At 45.5% G+C, this 18,616-nt stretch overlaps 1 protein-coding gene across 2 annotated transcripts; it reads right to left on the bottom strand.

Moving 5' to 3' along the window:
• Window positions 1-480: 480 nt before the first annotated feature.
• LOC116571606 (2'-5'-oligoadenylate synthase-like protein 2) lies at window positions 481-15,645 on the bottom strand. 2 transcript variants are annotated; one of them, XM_032309630.1, is made up of 6 exons: window positions 15,204-15,645; window positions 7,520-7,823; window positions 6,565-6,740; window positions 3,605-3,846; window positions 3,010-3,151; window positions 481-1,171 (listed from the first exon to the last, which is right to left on the bottom strand). In XM_032309630.1, exons 1-6 carry the CDS (start codon window positions 15,399-15,401, stop codon window positions 698-700), a joined length of 1,536 nt encoding a protein of 511 aa, XP_032165521.1. In that variant the 5' UTR covers window positions 15,402-15,645; the 3' UTR covers window positions 481-697. The 2 variants fall into 2 exon arrangements, with proteins under 2 accessions (XP_032165521.1, XP_032165522.1); XM_032309631.1 differs by having other exon boundaries at window positions 7,535-7,823; window positions 15,204-15,642.
• Between the last annotated feature and the right edge of the window lie 2,971 nt (window positions 15,646-18,616).

The raw sequence follows: 18,616 nt of genomic DNA, 5'->3' as shown, positions 1-18,616 counted from the left end.
AAAAGCTCTCAGGAGTGAGGGCTCCCAACGTGGTTGCCACTGAAGGCTTGTAGTCTGTCCTTTTTTTTTTTTTAATATATACTTTTTAAAAATTTTAAATAAACATATAATGTATTATTAGTCCCAGGGTACAGGTCTGTGAATCGCCAGGTTTACACACTTCACAGCACTCACCATAGCACATACCCTCCCCAGTGTCCATAACCCCACCCCCTTCCCTCCCCCTCCCTCCCCTCGCCCACCCTCAGTTTGTCTTGTGAGATTAAGAGTCTCTTATGGTTTGTCTCCCTCCGGATCCCACCTTGTTTCATTTATTCTTTTCCTACCCCCAAGCCCCCAATGTTGCATCTCCACTTCCTCATATCAGGGAGATCATATGATAGTTGTCTTTCTCTGATTTGTAGTCTGTCCTTTTATTGAGAAGTGACTGGGTGACTTATAGCCTTGAGTTTCTGGTGCCGTCTTGGCTTGAGCATGGGCTATTGATAACACCTTTAATGACATACTTCTTTGAGGTTTGTTCATTTTCTATGATACATTGTAGCCACCAAAGAAAAATACTGCCGACCATCGGCCATCTGAGGCCAGGGGGCTGTTCCCTTATCTCTTGTTCACTCTGTCTTGGTGCTTCTGCAAGTCTCAGAGCCTAGCCAGGGACCCCCATCTCTCCCTGCCTATACCTTAATCCTGTCCTCACTCAGGTTCTCCTCGTGAGTAGGATGGTGTCACAGTCTTTAATCTGCAGGTCTGAGAGGCTGCGGTGATTCCGCAGAGTCCGACTCTGGAATTTTAGTATCTGATCCACCACAGAAAGTCCCCCAGCTTCCTCAATCTTCTCTTTCAAGTCACGGATGGAGTCCTCAGGGTGGATGGCGTAAGGTTTGCTGTGGCCTTTAGAGTCCTTCACGAAGACCTGAATCTCAGGAGGGAAGGTCTCCAGTACCCGGATGTTCACTTTAGAGAAGATCCCATAATCTGCTAGTGTCTTCCGGCTGCTGAGCATTTGTCTCTCCCCACCTGGCTCCTGGAAGGAGAGACGCTGCTGCCCGTCGAAGCCCCATATCCTCCTGATCTCTATTTTCATCTTCCAGATGGGACTGTAGGGGTTCACTGAGAATGTCCAGGCCTCCTCTCCTGCCTTTTTCACCGTCACCTGGACATCCCTTGCTGGCTGGAAGGGAAGGAGGACCAGATAAGGACATCTCACCGTCATGGCTGTTGTCTCCAAATCCTCCCCTTCCTGCCCACTGACAATATGACTGATTGCCTACGAAGATACTTACAGTAGGAGAAAGTGCTATTGGTAATTTTCTTAGCCAACAGGTATAAACTGGAACTGTCCCAGGCAGAGCAGAACACCTGATCATCCTAGGCTTACCTGACCATTGAGTCACCTGACTTGCCTTCTGACTCACCCTGATCAGAGTAACAACCGGCAGCAGTTCTTGAAGTAACCATTCCTCCTATGCGGAACTGTTCAGAGTCCCTATCTGTCCCATGGGGATAACATTAACACCTACACAGGTGTTTGGGCTACTCTAGGTTAAATCATTTAACAGATGGAGGTGGTCAAGGATATTCACTGTAACAGCAAAAGTCTGGAAGCAGCTTAAAAATCTTTCAGTGGGGCAGTGGTCACAAAAGAGAAGGTACTTTCCTCCATTGGATCAAGATATAGCTGTTAATCCAGGGGGACTCGAAGTCTAGTCCAAGTGTGTGTCCCTTGTCCTGGCATAATTAGCATCACCCCATTTCATGCTCAAAAATATCCTGCTTTGGACATTGTGTTACATGGTCAAGCCCTTTTAGGTCTACAGGTGTGGCCGAATAGTCTAAGTAAATAAAAGCAAAAACGCAAAAAATTTAGATTACGGTCAGACAGGAGCGTGCTAGTGTGCAGGCGGCGTATCTATCTACAGAAGGAGATGCAGGACATCGATAAGTGGATGTTGGGGAGAAGGCGGTACCTAGAGCCTGGGAATCGGGATGGGAAGGCAACTTACTTTAGTTGTGTGTTCTTTTCAACAGTGTGATTTTTAAAATTCTTTGCTAAACATGTGTGTTACTTTTTCACAAAATGATAATATTAAAAAAGGTGGTGGGGAGGGTTCTTAGCAAGAGCTGGAGGACAATCCCATGAATCTTGCCTCGAGCGAGCCTCCTGGTCCACTGGACATGCCTGTCAGTGGGCCAGGGCTGGGTGGCAGGTCCTTCTCAGGCGTGAGGAACTGCTGCAGATCTGCCTTTGAGGCCAGCCACAGGATTTCCCTGCAGGCTACGAGATGTGGGACTGGCAATGAGATCTCTAGGGGAGTAGCAGGTTAGGGAAATAAGGTCTCTCTCAGTTGAGCTGATAGCCACCTCCTGGTCTTTGAACCCTGGATTCCTATAGTGTTCAGACCCAGGACTGCCATGGTCATGTGGGGGAAACCCGTGAATGGGGAAGGGGGGTGGCATACTAGGTATGTTGCTGTCTGCAGTGGAATCCAGCTCTCCTAACTGATCGTTTCTGGATACATCTCTGAAATCTCTCTCTTTTTAAAAATAAAACATTTTTAAATATTTTTAGTAATCTCTACACCCAACATGGGGCTCAAATCCACAACCCTGAGATCAAGAGTCGCATGCTTTTTGACTGAGCCAGCGAGGTGTCCCTTAAATCATTTTTGACAGCAAGAAGTTGAGCTTTCAACAATGCATAATAGGGAAAATGTTACCCCAGAGGGTATGTATGTGAAAGGCTTTGATTATATTTTTCCAGTGGCTACAGAGCAGGGAAGAAACTGCCCATTTTACAGATGAAAGAACTGAGGCCAGACACTTAGAGCAGAAGGGGAAGACTTGCTGGTTGCCTGGGACATCTCCATGGTGTGGGGGGGGTGCTACCTGTCCTGGGGTCTTAGAGGTGCTGTGGCCAGAAGCTGAGAGGGTTCACTGGGGGGTGGGTGCTGAAGTGAGGTCAGCACTGGGTCATGACTGAGGCATGGGCTGGCATGGGGATGATCATACCTGTATGTACCACGCCTGGTTGGGGTCTTCAGTCCTGAAGCAGGCTTGTTCCAGTTCACGAACAGCCTCCCTGGCCACCAGGTCCCATCTCTTTTTGCTTCCCAGGTTGTTGGTAGGATCAGCTGGGTCCAGGATAACTGGCCTGAGAGAGAGAAAGGGAAGTAGATCTCCATCACACTTAGGACTCTGGCCTCTGTCACTGAAGTCTGTAGGACGTGCAAGGCCTCTTTGTAGGGAGGCCTCCCTGCAAGCTAAACCTAAGTTGGCCTGGTCAGAGTGAATCTCGGGGATTCTGCTTAGAACGCTAGGGCAAAGGCACTCTCTCTTGTAGTGAAAGGGATGAGGGCAGATGAGGAGACTGGAACTGATGGTCGCCTGAATTCAAAGGCAAAACACAGGGAAGGGCAGGGCTGAGCGATTTCACAGACTGCAACCCTAATGAAATAGCAAACATCTGGATCACACCATACCTGAAGCTTCATTTATCCTCGGGCTTCTCAGTTACAGAAACCAATAAATTCCCTTTATTTAAAAAAGCGTGTGAGTTGGGTTTCCTGTTCCTTGAAGCTGAAAATAATGCCACCAATATACTCACCTGCGTTCCTTCAAACGTTGTTTGACATACATTCTGACAGTCTCATTTTGGAAATCATAGTACTTGGTCCAATATATGCAGATGTTTTGATAATTGATGAGGAGTTCCATCACAGCTCTATACCCTTCATCCAGGCTGAAGTTATCGCTTTGGTTTGTGCCTATTTCCCAGGCATAGATGGTCAATAGCTCCAGTGCATATTTTGGGGGCAATGCTGCATTTCGATATTTAGGTTTCAATTTCTGTGGGTTTGGGGGGAAAGGGAGACAGAGAGAGAGAGAGAGAGAGAGAGAGAGAGAGAAAATAAATATGAGATGCTACCCTGGGAATTGAGAATTTCTAGTTCTCTCTGTTTCTAGATCCCAGTAATATTTTGTCAACTTCAGGAATGCCAGGCTGGCTCAATAGATACAGCATGGTACTCTTGATCTCAGGGCTGTAAGTTCAAGACCCTGTCATGTATAGAGCTTGCTTAAAAATAAATAAATAAAAATAATACAGAAAAGAACTACTTTGTCAACTCCATTTTGTATCTGGACTATGTAGCAAGTCCATGAAATTTGAAGTGGGTCTAGAAGCTTGGTCTCTAGAAGAATTACGTCCCATGGCCAGCAAAATTTCCATGAAAGGGGAAATTGAAGCCTCTCATGGACATTTTAGGCCCCACAAGTCTATGTTCTTGAGTTGGAATGGGGGAGACAATGCAGTATGGTGAATATAGGGTCTAATTAAAGAAAACAAAAGCATATAGACACACTGAAAACATAACACAAAAACCAGAACAAATGGAAAGATGGAAAAAGAGTTAAGAGTGTGAAATTTTTAGTTCCTCAAAAATTCATTTAGAAATTTATTGCAATTACAATTTGAATCCCACCAGTTTTTTAGTGGGAGAAAAATGATCTTAAGATTCAAATATAGGAATAAATGCTTAGGAAATCCAAGAAAATTGTGAGAAAGAAAAATAGAGAGGTTGGGATTTGTTTTCTCAGATATGTCTCATAAAAAGCATGTTTTTGGTGTCAGAATAAGCAATAGCCAAGTGTAACAGAATGGATAGCCCAGAACTAGTTCCCAGTAGATTAAAAAAACTTAACAAAGACTGACAAGGGTGATGGAAGATGGGAAAAAATGCACAACCCAACAAATGATGCTAGCATAATTTTTCCACCATTTGGAAGAAAATAATGATGATCCCACTGTGGCAACAAATACCAAAATAGTTTATAAATGGAGTGAAAGAATTTGTGAAACATAGTAGAAGAAAATTAGAAGACCACCTACACACGGTGGGCAAGACAGAAAACCTACAACCCAGAAAAGTCAGACCCATTTTTGTGTCTGTTTTTTTTTTTTTAAAGATTTTATTTATTTATTTATTTGACAGAGAGATCACTAGTAGACAGAGAGGCAGGCAGAGAGAGAGGGAAGCAGGCTCCCCGCTGAGCAGAGAGCCCGACGCGGGCCTCGATCCCAGGACCCTGAGATCATGACCTGAGCCGAAGGCAGCAGCTTAACCCACTGAGCCACCCAGGCGCCCTTTGTGTCTGTTTTTAAGTAATCTCTACAATCATGTGTGGCTTTGAACCCATGACCCTAAGATCGAGGGTTGCACACTCCTCCAAACGAGCCAACCAGGCATCCTTCTTTGTGTATTTTATTTTATTTAATGATTTTTAAATTTATTTTAGAAAGAGAGAGATTGCCTGAGCATGGGGAAGAGTAGCGGTGGGGGTGTGGGGGGGGACAGAATCCTCCAGCAGACTCCCCGCTGAGCCCGGAGTCCCACTGGGGGCTGGATCCCAGGAGCCAAGATGGTGATGTGAGCTGAAACCAGGAGTCTGTCCTTCAACTGACTGAGCCACCCAGGTGCCCCCCCCAACTTTGTATATTTTAAACATTAGAAAAATTATATTGTCAGAGATACCTTAATTAAGGGCCATAGAGGGGTGCTCTATTGGTGAAAACATTGTAATACATGAGAAATAGCAGTAAATATCTACATAATTTACAAAAAGCTCTCACAACTTATTAAAAAAACCCCAAAATACCCAATGGAAAAAGATGCAAAATACGTTAACACGTTAACTCCCCTAAGTTCAACTCCAAATGTCAGTAAGCAAATGCATTTTTGCAAAGAGTGGACTACAGAAAGAGTAAGGCATCATGTGGGTCCACTTACATGAGCTCTGGGCATAGCAGTGTGAACAAAGAGAGAGGAATGAAGGGACAGTCTCCAAAAACATTTTTGGTGTCATTTCAGGCATTTCATCTGAATTTTACCTTCCTTTTTATACTTCTTTTCGTGCATTACTTGAATTTTTCACAAGCCCAATGTAATGCTCAAATAATCAGAAAAAGTGATTATTATTATGAAAAATATTATTATTATGAAATGTTATTATTATAAAAACCAGCCTAGCATAGTCAGGCACCTTGGTGTTTAAATCTCAGCCTAACTTTAGCCCTTGAGCCTCAGTTTTCTCATCCCTGAAATGGGGCTAATGTAGAATGCCTACATGACAGGGTTGCTGGAAAGACAGAAAAAATATGCAGAGCACTCAGAAGACAATTAATGCTCAGTAAACAGCAGCTTTCTTCCCATTGCTGTTACATGAAATGCCTGAGGTCTGAAGTCTGGAAAATCACATTGGCGGAGCACTTGGGTGGCTCAGTCAGTTGAACCTCTGCCTTCAGCTCAGGTCATGATCCTGGAGTCCCAGGATTGAGCCCAAGTCAGGCTCCCTGCTCAGTAGGGAGTCTACTTCTCCCTCTGCTTTTCACCCGGCTCTCTCTTTCCACCTCCCCCAATAAATAAACAAATCTTAAAAAAAAAAAAAAAGTTAGCATACGCCTGCCCTCCCTCTTGTCTCTGCATCTCCCAGTCCAGCACCTCCCAGGCCCGAGCCGCCCAGCCCTGGCACCAAGCCCCGCACCCAACCCCACTCTGAGCCCCATACCTGCTGGTGCCAGTACTTCACCATCCGCAAGAGGTTCTTTAGCTTAACAGGGCGACTTTTCACAAAGTGCCGCTGCAACTCTGTGAAGCTTGGCGAGAATTCCCCAGGGGGGGCACCACTGGTTATTAAGTCTTCATAGATTTCCGGTGATGGTTTAGAGTCTCGGCAAAAATTTTCTGGGAGAGAAAAGAACCTGGTTTAAGAAAATCCACCATCTGAGGACAAGAAGATGGGAAAAAACTGCTAGGTAGAGAGGACTCATAAATGATCTCACAGAATCCCCACTCCTGTATTCTTTCCCCCATTTTACATCAAAACAGGTAGAGGCTTACCGAGTTTGGTAGCCCCCTCAAAAGTCACAGAGATTTTAAATGACTCACAATGCCCAAACAGTTTACCCTGTGTTGGGCACTGGGCTAAGCTCACGGAGCCTTAGAACAGCTCCATGAAGTAGGTAAAATTAAGTGGAACCATAAAGAGCACCATCTTTGTGGATCAAACATGGTCAAATATTGTCAATTTCCTATGGTTCAACCTGATACTATCCCATTTAACAGGTTGGTACGTTGAGTCTTAGAGGTGTTAGATACCTTGCCCAAGATCACAGTTAGTAAGTCTTAAAGCTAAAATTAAAAGACATTAAGAGTTCGGTTTTTAAAATGATTCCAATCTAATCCTAACTCCAAAGACCTTGAAGTGCTTTCTTATCCTGGTGTTTCCCAGAGGGTCACAGAGGAGTCTCTCCTTGAGCTGGGTGGGAAAAGTCCCCTCTCTCTCCAGCATGGGGCATGGTAGCACATACGTTTATGGAACGACTTAACTTCAAGATACAGCTCGAGTTGCAGCCCCCCCAGATAAAGTGAACTCTACTCTCTCTCCCCTGGTTTCTACTTTCCTATACCTCCCCCAACACCAGGTTGGTGAAGACCCCCTACTAGTTTCTTGGGCCCCAAACCATTATTGTCTTTACTCAGAGCATCATAGGCTGGAAGCACATCCACTCCAATGGCTTTACTGTTCTTCCTGAGCTGGACCTGGAAGGACAGTGAGCGGGGGACCCTGGTGGTCTCTTTCCGTGGGACCATGGTGATGCTGTAGGCCAGGCTCCTGCTGTACTTGGTCAGTCTCTTCTTAATGAAGTTGATGACAAATTCGCGGTGGTCTGCCTGGTCTTGGAAGCTGGAGAAGCAGCTCAAGAACAAGACCAAATCCACATCAGAGCTGTAGTTCAGCGTTGTCCCCTTCCCAGAGGAGCCACCCTGGGGAGGAAATTAATGTTGAAGCTTCGCCTATCTTGGGGCCTGAAGCTTTGAGGTCAGGGTGAAGCCAGAGGCACCCATGTTAGGCTGTTTACATAGGTGCCAAAAGGAGACCTTGGTCTCTTCCATATGTGGTGGACTTTGCTGACAACATCTCTTTGTTGATTTAGACAAATTAAGTGCATGATTAACTATTCAAAGATATAAATGAAAGGTAAAACTCCACTGTACCTCAGGCCCTAAGCTCCTTCTGCAGAGGCACCCACAGTTACCAGCTTCTTCTGTATTATTCCAGAGATGCTTGATGCCTAAACCCATGCTGTCCAATATGGTAGCCAAGAGCCACATGTGGCTAATTACATTTGAATGAAACGAAATTTATAAATACAGTCTTTCAGCCATACTAGCTTCCGTCCAAGTGTTTAATAGCCACCCACAGAGAGTGATGGGGGGTACATGTAGAGAACATTTCCATTACTAGGAAAGTTCTATTGGACATCTCTGGCCTAGCCAGACAGACTTTAACATATATATTTTGTACATACATTTTGTGTGTGTAGGCACAAACATATTTTTTGGACATTGTGTGTGTGCATGTGCGTATATGAAGGATGCTGGAAATCCTAGTGCATTGGTAGCATACGTGTTCATAGAATGAGGCCCAGCTGTAGCCTTGAAAGGTACATCATAAATCTTTCCTCCTGGATAAGAAAAAAGCTGGAAAAGGAATTTAGGTGTCACGGACAAGCATCCAAATTCATGGGCAAGGTGATGATGGAGTTTCTCCATTAGAGGGGGACTGAGAATGATGGAACGTCCTGCCTGCCTTTATTTACTTCACTTGCAAATCATCTTCTTGCCTGGTCCTTTTCCCCACTTACTGCTGATGCACTTGCAGAGAATGAACTAGAAAACTACATGTTCCTAATATTTGGTCAAAAGAAATCTCAACAAGAAAAGCAGAAATTGTTTCCTCTTTCTCAAAAGTGTAGAAATGCATCCACTGTCCTGAGACCTGATTTGTGGCCCAGGATGTGATCTACTCTGGAGAATGTTCCATATGCACTTGAGAAGAATGTGTATCCTGTTGCTTTAGGGTGGAATGTTCTTGATATATCTGTGAAGTCCATCAGGTCCAGTGTGCCACTCAAGGCCCTTGTTTCCTGGTTGATCTTCTGCTTGGATGATCTGTCCATTTCAGTGGCGGGGGGGGGGGGTTGTTAAAGTCCTCTACTATTACTGTATCATCAATGTGCTTCTTTAACTTTGTTATGAATTGGTTTATATACCAGTCTGCTCCCAGGTTAAGGGGCATAGATATTTACAATCGCTAGGTCTTCTTGTAGGGTGGACCCTTTAATTATGTTATAGGGTCCTTCCTCATCTCTTTTTATAGTCTTTGGTTTAAAATCTAATCTGTCTGTTATAAGGATTGCCACCCCAGCTTTCTTCTAACGTCCATTAGCATGGTAAATGGTTTTCCACCTCCTCACTTTATGTCTGAAGTGTCTTTGGGTCTAAAATGAGTCTGTTGAGGTACTTGGGTGGCTCATTCGGTTAAGTGTCTGCCTTTGGCTCAGGTCATGATCCCAGAGCTCTGGGATTGAGCCCTGGGTTGGGCTCCCTGCTCTCTGGGGAGTCTGCTTCTCCCTCTCCCTCTGCCTGCTGCTCCCCCTTGTGCTGTCAAAGAAATAAATAAAACCCTTTAAAAACAATAAAATGTCTCTCTTGCAGACAGCCTATCAATGGGTCTTACTTCTTTATCCAATCTGATACCCTGTGTCTTTTGGTTGGGTTATTTGGCCCATTTATATTCAGAGTAACTATTGAAAGATACAAAGTTAGGGACATTGTATTACCTGTAAAGTTACTGTTTCTTTCTGGTCTGTGTTACTTTTGGGCTCTCTCATCACTTAAAGGATCCCTTTTAATATTTCTTGTAGGGCTGGTTTGGTGATCACAATTTCTTTTAGTTTCTGTTTACCCTGGAAGCTTTTGATCTCTCCTTCCACTCTGACTGACATCCTAGCTGGAAAAAGGACTCTTGGCTGCATGTTTTTTTTTTTTTTTTTAAATTTTCCAATTAGTGGGCGCCTGGGTGGCTCAGTGGGTTAAGCCGCTGCCTTCGGCTCAGGTCATGATCTCAGGGTCCTGGGATCGAGTCCCGCGTCGGGCTCTCTGCTCAGCAGGGAGCCTGCTTCCTTCTCTCTCTCTCTCTCTGCCTGCCTCTCAGTATACTTGTGATTTCTCTCTGTCAAAAAAAAAAAAAAAAAAAAAATTTCCAATTAGTATTCTGAATGTATCATGCCAGTCCTTTCTGGCCTGTCAGATCTTTGTGGATGGGTCTGCTGCCCATTTTTTTAACATTTTATGAAATCTTTAATAAAATTAAGGAGGGATCACTGTTATATTAAAACAAGACAAACTGGGATGGCCTGGCTGGCTCAGTCAGTGGAGCATGCAATTCTTGTTCTTGGGGTTGTGAGTTTGAGCCCCACACTGGGTGTGGAGGTGACTTAAACATGAAATCTTAAAAAAAAAAGATAAGTAAAAAAGCACAAAAAAGTGCATACTATATGATTGCATTTATACAAAATTCAAGAACAGTTGAGACTAATCTATGTTGTTAAAACTTGAGCTATGATCAGTTGTCTCTGGCAAGAAAGAGAGGAGAACATTCATCTTTTGATCTGCATGCTGGTTACACTTGGGAATTCATTAGGAAAATTCATCAGGCTGTACCTTTATGATTTGTACACATTTTTTCATATGTTAAACTTCATTAGGAAAGTATTCAGGAAGGGTACAAAATTATTTTTAGGTAATCCCTAAGCAAAATAAATATTTTTTTGAAGATTTTATTTATTTATTTGACAGAGAGAGAGAGAAAGAGGGAACACAAGCAGGGGGAGTGGGAGAGGGAGAAGCAAGCTTCCCACCGAGCAGGGAGCCTGATGTGGGGCTCGATCCTAGCAACCTGGGATCATGGCCCAAGCCAAAGGCATACTCTTAAGGACTGAGCCACCCAGGCACCCTAACCCTTTTAAGTAGGCTCCATACCCAGTGTGGAGCCCAATGCAGGACCTGAACTCACAACCCTGAGTTCAAGACCTGCGCTGAGATCAAGAGTCAGATGCTCAACTGAGCCACCCAGGTGCCCTTAGCACAGTGCTTTTGACATTCAACCATGCTGTTCCATATATTACCAGTTTGCTCCACTATCATCCCCATTGTTATAGGTTGTTCCTTGAGTTTTGACTTCCATCCCCCATCTGTCTGCTTATTGTTTACTGTACAGAGTTCTCAAATCCTTTTTGATGTCTGTCCAGTGTTTCAGCTATAATTTGTGAGGCAATTTGTAAGAACCTTACTTCCTCTTGGCTGGCACCAGAAATTACTAGTGTAATTTTCAAAAATCATGAGGCAATTTGGACCCCAGGTTCCTATGTAAGCTTAACTTTGGTACCAGGTTCCTTGACCTGGGGAAAAACAATAGTAGAAAAAGAAAGCATATGGATGTCAGTGGGGTGGCAGTGATCAGACATGGCCAGATGTCTTTGCAAAAGTTACTTCTGGTCCTAGAAGACTCTCCAGGCCACTCATGGTAGGAAATCTGTGAAATCAGTACATCGAACTCAAGAATTAATTCCAGAACTCTCACCGCAATAGAGATAAATGAAACCAGGGAAATTAGATGCAACTTAGAAAATCTAGCACTTAACAAGTTCCAGAAAGGCAGAGAGAAAGAACTGTTATGTACAACGCACAATGTAATCTCTTCCTTCCTCCTCATATAGAAACAGAAACGTTCATTACAAATGTGTGTCCTTTATGCTATTGCTGGTTTACCAATATTTATCCAAATATGGTGTTTAAATATTTGGCTTGGGACACCTGCGTGGCTCAGTTGTTTGGGCAGCTGCCTTTGGCTCAGGTCATGGCCCTGGAGTCTCGGGATTGAGCCCCGCATCAGGCTCCCTGCTCCACAGGGCTGCTTCTCCCTCTGACCTTCTCCCTTCTCATGTTCTCTCATACTCTCTCTCTCAAATAAATAAATGAAATCTAAAAAAATTAAAAAAAAATTGGCTGTAGGCATTGTTGATCTTGCTCATAATAGTTGGACATAGCTACTGCAGGAGTATTTAAGCTTCTAGAAATAAAGATCATTGAGAGAACAAGAGAAAAGGAGAAGTGATTTTTTTTTCTTCTCCAAACAGTCTTCACTTGACATTACCCATAAAGGAGAGAATGGGAACTTCAAGTCATGGGTATTTGAAGTAACACAAATGGCAGGTCTCCAATGGAAACACAACACTTTTAAATCCATAGAATAAATTTAACATACGTTCCTTTTTTGGTGTTAGGTCCTGAAATCAAAGAAGCTCAAGGAGGCCTACAGCAGAAAGCATGCATCACAATCACTCCAGGGAGTTCAGATATTTGGAAGAATCAGAGCCCAGAAGTGCAAAGTTTGTATTTTTTAAGCAACTACAGTAGCCTTTATTTCTTGAAATTCCATTTGGAAGCTCATGCTTTGCTGATCGCACTCTTGAATCTTTGGCTTCAACTCTTTATTTAAAGATTCTTTGGGGGCGCCTGGGTGACTTAGTCAGTTGGGCAACTGACTGTTGATTTTGGCTCAGGTCATCTCAGGGTCATGGGATTGAGCCCTGCTGCTCTCTCTAAAAAACAAACAACAACAACAAAACAACACTCTAAAGATTCTTTAAGGCTGCACATCCTTCTTTTGGCAGTCACAGTGTTAGAGGATTTTTGTCCTCCTAGTCCTGCGGTTCTTGGTCCTGCTGCTTGGAAGAATGAAAAGGTAGACCTGCCAGAGTGGTGGGCAGCAAAGCAAAGTTTATTGAGTGTTAGAATAAAGCTCCTGGCAATGGAGGGGACTCCAGAGGGTTGCCATTTTGGCTTTCCTATCCAGGGGTTTTTATTAACTCTTTTGCAGGACTATCTTGAACAGCTGGAGTGTGGGCCCCCTGTGGATTGGCTACGGAGGTGTACCAGTCCAAGCTTTGATCATGCCCCTGTCTACCTATCGGGTTATTGTTCCCGTGTTGCTGCTCATTTGGGCTGACATTTGGAGAACCAACTGTCTCAACTTGTGATAGTGACCCATGTTTTGTGGTTAATTGTTTTGTTTCAGGATATTCTGTAAGAGTCACTCCTACAGAGGCTGCTAGACAGGATGCCATTGTGGTCTTGTCTATGCTGTGAAACAGGATGCTGGCGGGGTTTTGTCTTAGCTGTCCCCGCTCCCTGTTTTCTTGTTGGGGACCCTGGCCCTGATTACCTAAGTGTCCAATCAGCTCCTCCTAACAATACCACCCCCAGGTGAAGCTTGATTTACTTAAGTAATTAGATTCATGGGACGCCTAGGTGGTTCAGTCGGTTGGGCGTCTGCATTCAGCTCAGGTCATGATTCCCAGTGTCTGGGAATTGAGTCCTGAATAGGGCTCCCTGCTCTGCAGGGAGCCTGCTTCTCCCTCTGCCTGCTGTTCCCCCCGCTTGTATGTGCTCTCTCTCTGACAAATAAATGACAAAACGTTTTTTTAAAAAGTAATTAGATACATGAAAATTAAGGGAAGCTTCACAAAAACGGAGTCTGAGGCCAGAGGGGGAGGTCACCAGGGGGAGAGGTACCAACGCCAATTATAGGAATTATCCATGCAGACCACAACAGAACTGTAAACAGGAAAGAAACATCAATTGCAGGCCCCAACAGGAAATCATGAACATTGCATTTTCTATAAGAAATTTACCCTGCAACTCAGCCAATGAGAAAGTCTCATTACTCTGACTGGACTTCCCTTCAAAACAACTCCTGCACCTTCCTCTTCCTTCTCCCTAAATTCCTCTCCTTTGTGTGTTGGGACTTGCCTATGGTAATGCCCTTAGGGGCTTGTGCTGAGTTGCCATTCTTTGTTATAAAGTAACTGGTTGTTAAATTTTTTTTTGTAGGTTAACAGATATCTTTCATCTAGCAAAACTAGCAAAATCTAGAGGATGATTAAAGCAATTTTGATTTAGGGTGATGTTGGGTTCTGGCTCCAGGAAAGCAGGAGGAACAATAGAAATGACCGCCCGGGGGCCACCATCTTCCACCCCCCCCCACCCCCCCACCCCCCACCCCCGCCAACCCTTGACTCTCCCGCCAAAAGGATGTATGCCCAGGTCACTTCTCCATAGGTAACCCAATACCTATGCAGGAAACAGGAGTATCAGGAGCCCCCACCCCATACCCTCCGATCACCAAATACCTTACCATACATGGATGTGAGCCCATGCCCAGCCTTGGCCCGATAAAAGACACCCACCGACTTCCCCGACTCCCCTTTCCAGAGTAGCGGAACCTCGCCTGAGGGTGCCCACCTCCTCCCAGAGGGACTTTCCTGGCTGCCCTTCTCCTGAGCCTTGAAACTTCCCTGGAGAGTGCCTTTAATAAATCTTGCCTTGTGCCTTCCTGGCCTGGTGTTGTGTTTACCTCGCCTGCAAAACTTTACAGGTGATATGTTAAACGTTGAATTATGTGGTCAGCTCCTAAAAATCCCTTTTAACCCATGAAGTACTCACAATTGCTAGGTATATTCTAGCATAACTATGTACATATAGTACCATTTTAGGAGAAAAATACAGATTATAACTTGGAGGGTACAGTAGGTTTAAAATAAGAAGATTTTATTTTAGAGCAAGAGAGCACCAGAGGGAAAGCACCATGAAGGGAGATGGGAGGGGGAGGGAGGAAGGATTCCAGCTGAGAGTGGATTCCCGGTGGGGCTCTTATCTCCCCATCTCCCCCTTCCTGAGATCATGACCTGAGCAGAAACCGAGAGTCCCACGCTTAACCCTCCGAGCCACCCAGGTACCCCAACAGGTTTTCTTTTATTTTTTTAAAATTTTTTTTAAAGATTTTATTTATTGATTTGACAGAGAGAAATCACAAGTAGATGGAGAGACAGGCAGAGAGAGAGAGGGAAGCAGGCTCTCTGCTGAGCAGAGAGCCCGATGCGGGACCCGATCCCAGGACCCTGAGATCATGACCTGAGCCGAAGGCAGCGGCTTAAACCACTGAGCCACCCAGGCGCCCCCCAACAGGTTTTCTTCAACAAGAAACAAAAGCGGCCCCTTTATCAGACCTATTATTCGTATTCCACCTGCCCCCCCCATCAGCTGGATCCCAAATAATCTTCCTCCTCCTGATCATCCTCCTCCATCAGACTTGTTACAGTTCAACGTCTCTTCCTTGTAACAAATCCGGATCAAAGAGGGGGCAGCCCAGAGACGAAACGACCCCTCCCCCAAGGTCACACGGTCTCCAGGTCACACGGGCTGGGAATCAGAGTCAATCTTAAGTCCCCAGGAGCTCACCTTCACCACCTTCAGCACCCTGACTTCCTGGTCTAGAACCAGCTCATCACGGAAGCAGCGTTCCCGAAAGAAACGCTCTATTCTCTGCCAGGCATCCTTCAGTTCCTCCTTCCAGTCCGGGTCCGGCTGAAGGTTCTGCTCCACGAAGACAGACAGCGTGTCTGCAGGGGTGTAAGACGGGACCTCAAAGAACGCCATCTCCACCAGCCCAGGCGGCCGGCCCGGCTGGATTCTCTGGGCTTCTCTAGGCTTTCCCCAGAGGCTGAAGGGCTGGGGAGCTCCTGCTCCCCCTCCGCAGGCGTTCGGCCGCCCACAAGGCTGTTCCTTCCGGCTCCTTCCTGCTCAGGTCTTTGGGAAACCGAAACTGAAAACCGAAAGTGAATTCCTGAAACTGCAATTTTCTGGGCACTCGAGGCTGTCAGGGAAAAGGGCTGAGTGTGGTGGGGCCGAGCGCCCTCTGCAGATCACCCGCTGAGTCTTGGCGTGAGCGTTTCCCCCACCCCCGTGCCCCATTTCCTGCTGCTTGCAGAGCAGACCCCCACCCGCTACAGGAGCTGGATTGTGTGGACCCCTGGGGGTAAGGAGGTGCTGAAGCCTGGGCGGGAAGGTGGGGGCTTGGGCTGAGCCCGAGAAGTCCTGGAGCCAGGCCCAGAACCAGCGGAGCTCTTTCTTTTCTAAGAGCAAAGGGAAACACACCTTCAGTTTGCTACTTTGTTCCTAAGGTCCAGGTGAAGTTCCTCTTACCCCCGATGGTGCAAAAAAATAGCAGAGCTTGGGGTTAGGAATTCAACGCTGCCCTCATCCCAACTCCGTCAACAAAATGCCAGAAAGAAGTTTTCTTCTCGTTTTTGTTAATGGCAAAAATTTGCCACTCGTTGAAATCATAGGTTTGGAGCAGCAAGTGCGGGGGACCCACGACTGTGGGGAGGAGACTGGGTTTTGGAAATAGGGACATGAAAGGTTTGCTGAGGGGCCAGGAGGCCCTGATGGCTGGCTGCACAGGCCAATCCAGGTTTGGTGGGAGGGATAAAATCAGCAGATTTGCATAAACTACCAACTCCAGAGTCTGCAGCAGAGGGGCTGATGTGGGGTGCCTGGGTGGCTCAGTGAGTTAAGCACCTGTCTTCAGCTCAGGTCCTGGGATGGAGTCAACATTGGGCTCCTTGCTCATTGGGGAGCCTGCTTCTCCCTCTCCCTCTGCTCTCCTTCTTGTGCTCTGACAAATAAAATTAAAAAAAAGGAGAAAATCATGAGGAGAAAATACACTTATAGTACTGTATACAGTATTTAAACAAATCTGCATATAGGTGGACCCTCATAGGCCAAACCCATATTGTTCAAGGGTCAGCTGTGTTGACAGCTGTGGTCACCAGGTTGTACGTCAGATTCCCAGAGTTCAATAATCTTTTTTTTTTAATTTAAAGATTTTATTTATTTATCTGACACACACAGAGATAGATCACAAGTAGGCAGAGAGGCAGGCAGAGAAAGCGGGGAAGCAGGCTGCTCCCTGAGCAGAGAGACTGATGTGGGGCTCAATCCCAGGACCCTGGGATCATGACTTGAGCCGAAGGCAGAAGCTTAACCCACTGAGCCACCCAGGCGCTCCTGGAATTCATTCATCTTATAACCCAAAGTTTGTGCTCTTTGGTTACCTTCATCCATTGCTCTCCCCCCCACCTCCTAACTCTGGCAACCACCAGTCTACTCTGTTTCTGGGAGTTCTTTTCATTTTGTTTCATTTACTTGTGATTCCACATGTAAATGAGCTCATAGTGTCTTTCTCTGTCTTATTTCACTTCACATAATGGCTTTGAGCTTGCTGCTTGTTGTCATAAATGCAGGACTTCCTTTTCTCGTATAGTTGAATAATATACCATTTAAAAAATATTTATTTATTTGAGAGAGAGAGAAAGAGAGAGGGCAGGAGTGAGGGGAGGCAGAAGGACAATCAGACTCCCTGCTGAGCACAGAGCCCGATGTAGGGCTTCATCCCAGGACCCTGAGATCATGACCTGAACCAAAGGTAGACGCTTAAACGACTGAGCCACTCAGGTGCCCCAGTCTTACTTTTTATAGATAGCATTTTCCTTACTTGTTCCTACCTCCTCACTCATTGTGGATTCAAGATGAGGGATCACATCTGTCTCACTGCTGGGTCCCCAGTCCCAACACCGTCACGGTGCTTTCAAGAAAGATTATTTTTATTTTCTTTGAAATAAACTGTTGTGAAATAATTTCAAGGGCGCCTGGGTGGCTCAGTCATTGGGCATCTGCCTTCAGCTAGGTCATAATCCCGGGGTCCTGGGTTCGAGCCCCACATTGGGCTCCCTGCTCAGCGGGAAGCCTGCTTCTCCCTCTCCCATTCCTGTTGTTGTGTTCCCTCTCTCACCGTCTGTCAAATAAATAAAATCTTTAAAAAAAATGCAGAGGAGTTGCAGAAGTGGCACAGGGAGCTCCTGTAGACCCACTTCCTAGGTTCCCCTATTGTTATCACCTCCCATGACCCTGGGACACTGGTCACAATGAAGAAAACAGTGTCGTTTGAGTTCCAGGAACTAAACTCCAGACTTGATTTTGCCAACTTCCCCTTTCATGTCCTTTCCTAGTGCAGGAGCCAACCTAGCACACCACACTGCATTTAGCTGTCCCACTGGCCCAATGTCTTCTGGGCTGGGACAGTTTCTCACTCCCGTTTTTTATGACCTTGACAGGTTTGTTGATGGGCCCTTCCTGGCCAGCCATTTTCTAGAATGAGCCCAGTTTGGGTTTGTCTGATGTTCTTCTCATGAGGAGGCTGGGGTATGGATTTTGGAAAGAATATCACCAAGGTGAAAAGCTTCTGTGCCTTCTCATCCCATGAGAGCCAGGACTGCACTAGAGTCCCAAGACATTACAGCTGACTTTTGTTACTCAGTTAAGGTTGTGGGTGCCAGTCTGCTGCACTAAGTCACTGTTCCCCTCTGTTATTTAGAAGCATGTTCTAAACCCAGTCCACCCTTGAGGTAGGGGGTGGGAAGGATTCAACTTCACCTCCTGAAGTGGGGAGTCTATTTTCTGGAATTCTTTTCTTTTATTTTATTTTTAAAAGATTTTATTTATTTATTTGACAGAGAGATATCACAAGTAGGCAGAGAGGCAGGCAGAGAGAGCAGGGGAAGCAGGCTCCCCAATGAGCAGAGAGCCTAATATGGGGCTCCATCCCAGGACCCTGGGATCATGACCTGAGCCGAAAACAGAGGCTTAACCCACTGACCACCCAGGCGCCCCATTATTATTTATTTATTTTTTTAATAAGAGACTTTTTTTTTTTTTAAGATTTTTTATTTATTTATTTGACAGACAGAGATCACAAGCAGGTAGAGAGGCAGGCAGAGAGAGAGAGAGGAGGAAGCAGGCTCCCTACCGAGCAG

This window comes from Mustela erminea, chromosome 13, assembly GCF_009829155.1.
Source record: "Mustela erminea isolate mMusErm1 chromosome 13, mMusErm1.Pri, whole genome shotgun sequence".
NCBI lineage: Eukaryota > Metazoa > Chordata > Mammalia > Carnivora > Mustelidae > Mustela > Mustela erminea.
This window is presented reverse-complemented; position numbering and strand designations above follow the sequence as displayed.

Excerpts from the sequence above, each read along its gene's own strand:
- LOC116571606 (XM_032309630.1), bottom strand. The coding sequence starts at position 15,401 with ATGGCGTTCTTTGAGGTCCCGTCTTACACCCCTGCAGACACGCTGTCT. Across the intron at positions 7,824-15,203 it reads GGGTGCTGAAGGTGGTGAAG|GGTGGCTCCTCTGGGAAGGG; the intron begins GTGAGCTCCTGG and ends TTTCCTCCCCAG. Across the intron at positions 3,847-6,564 it reads TGAAGTACTGGCACCAGCAG|AAATTGAAACCTAAATATCG; the intron begins GTATGGGGCTCA and ends CCAAACCCACAG.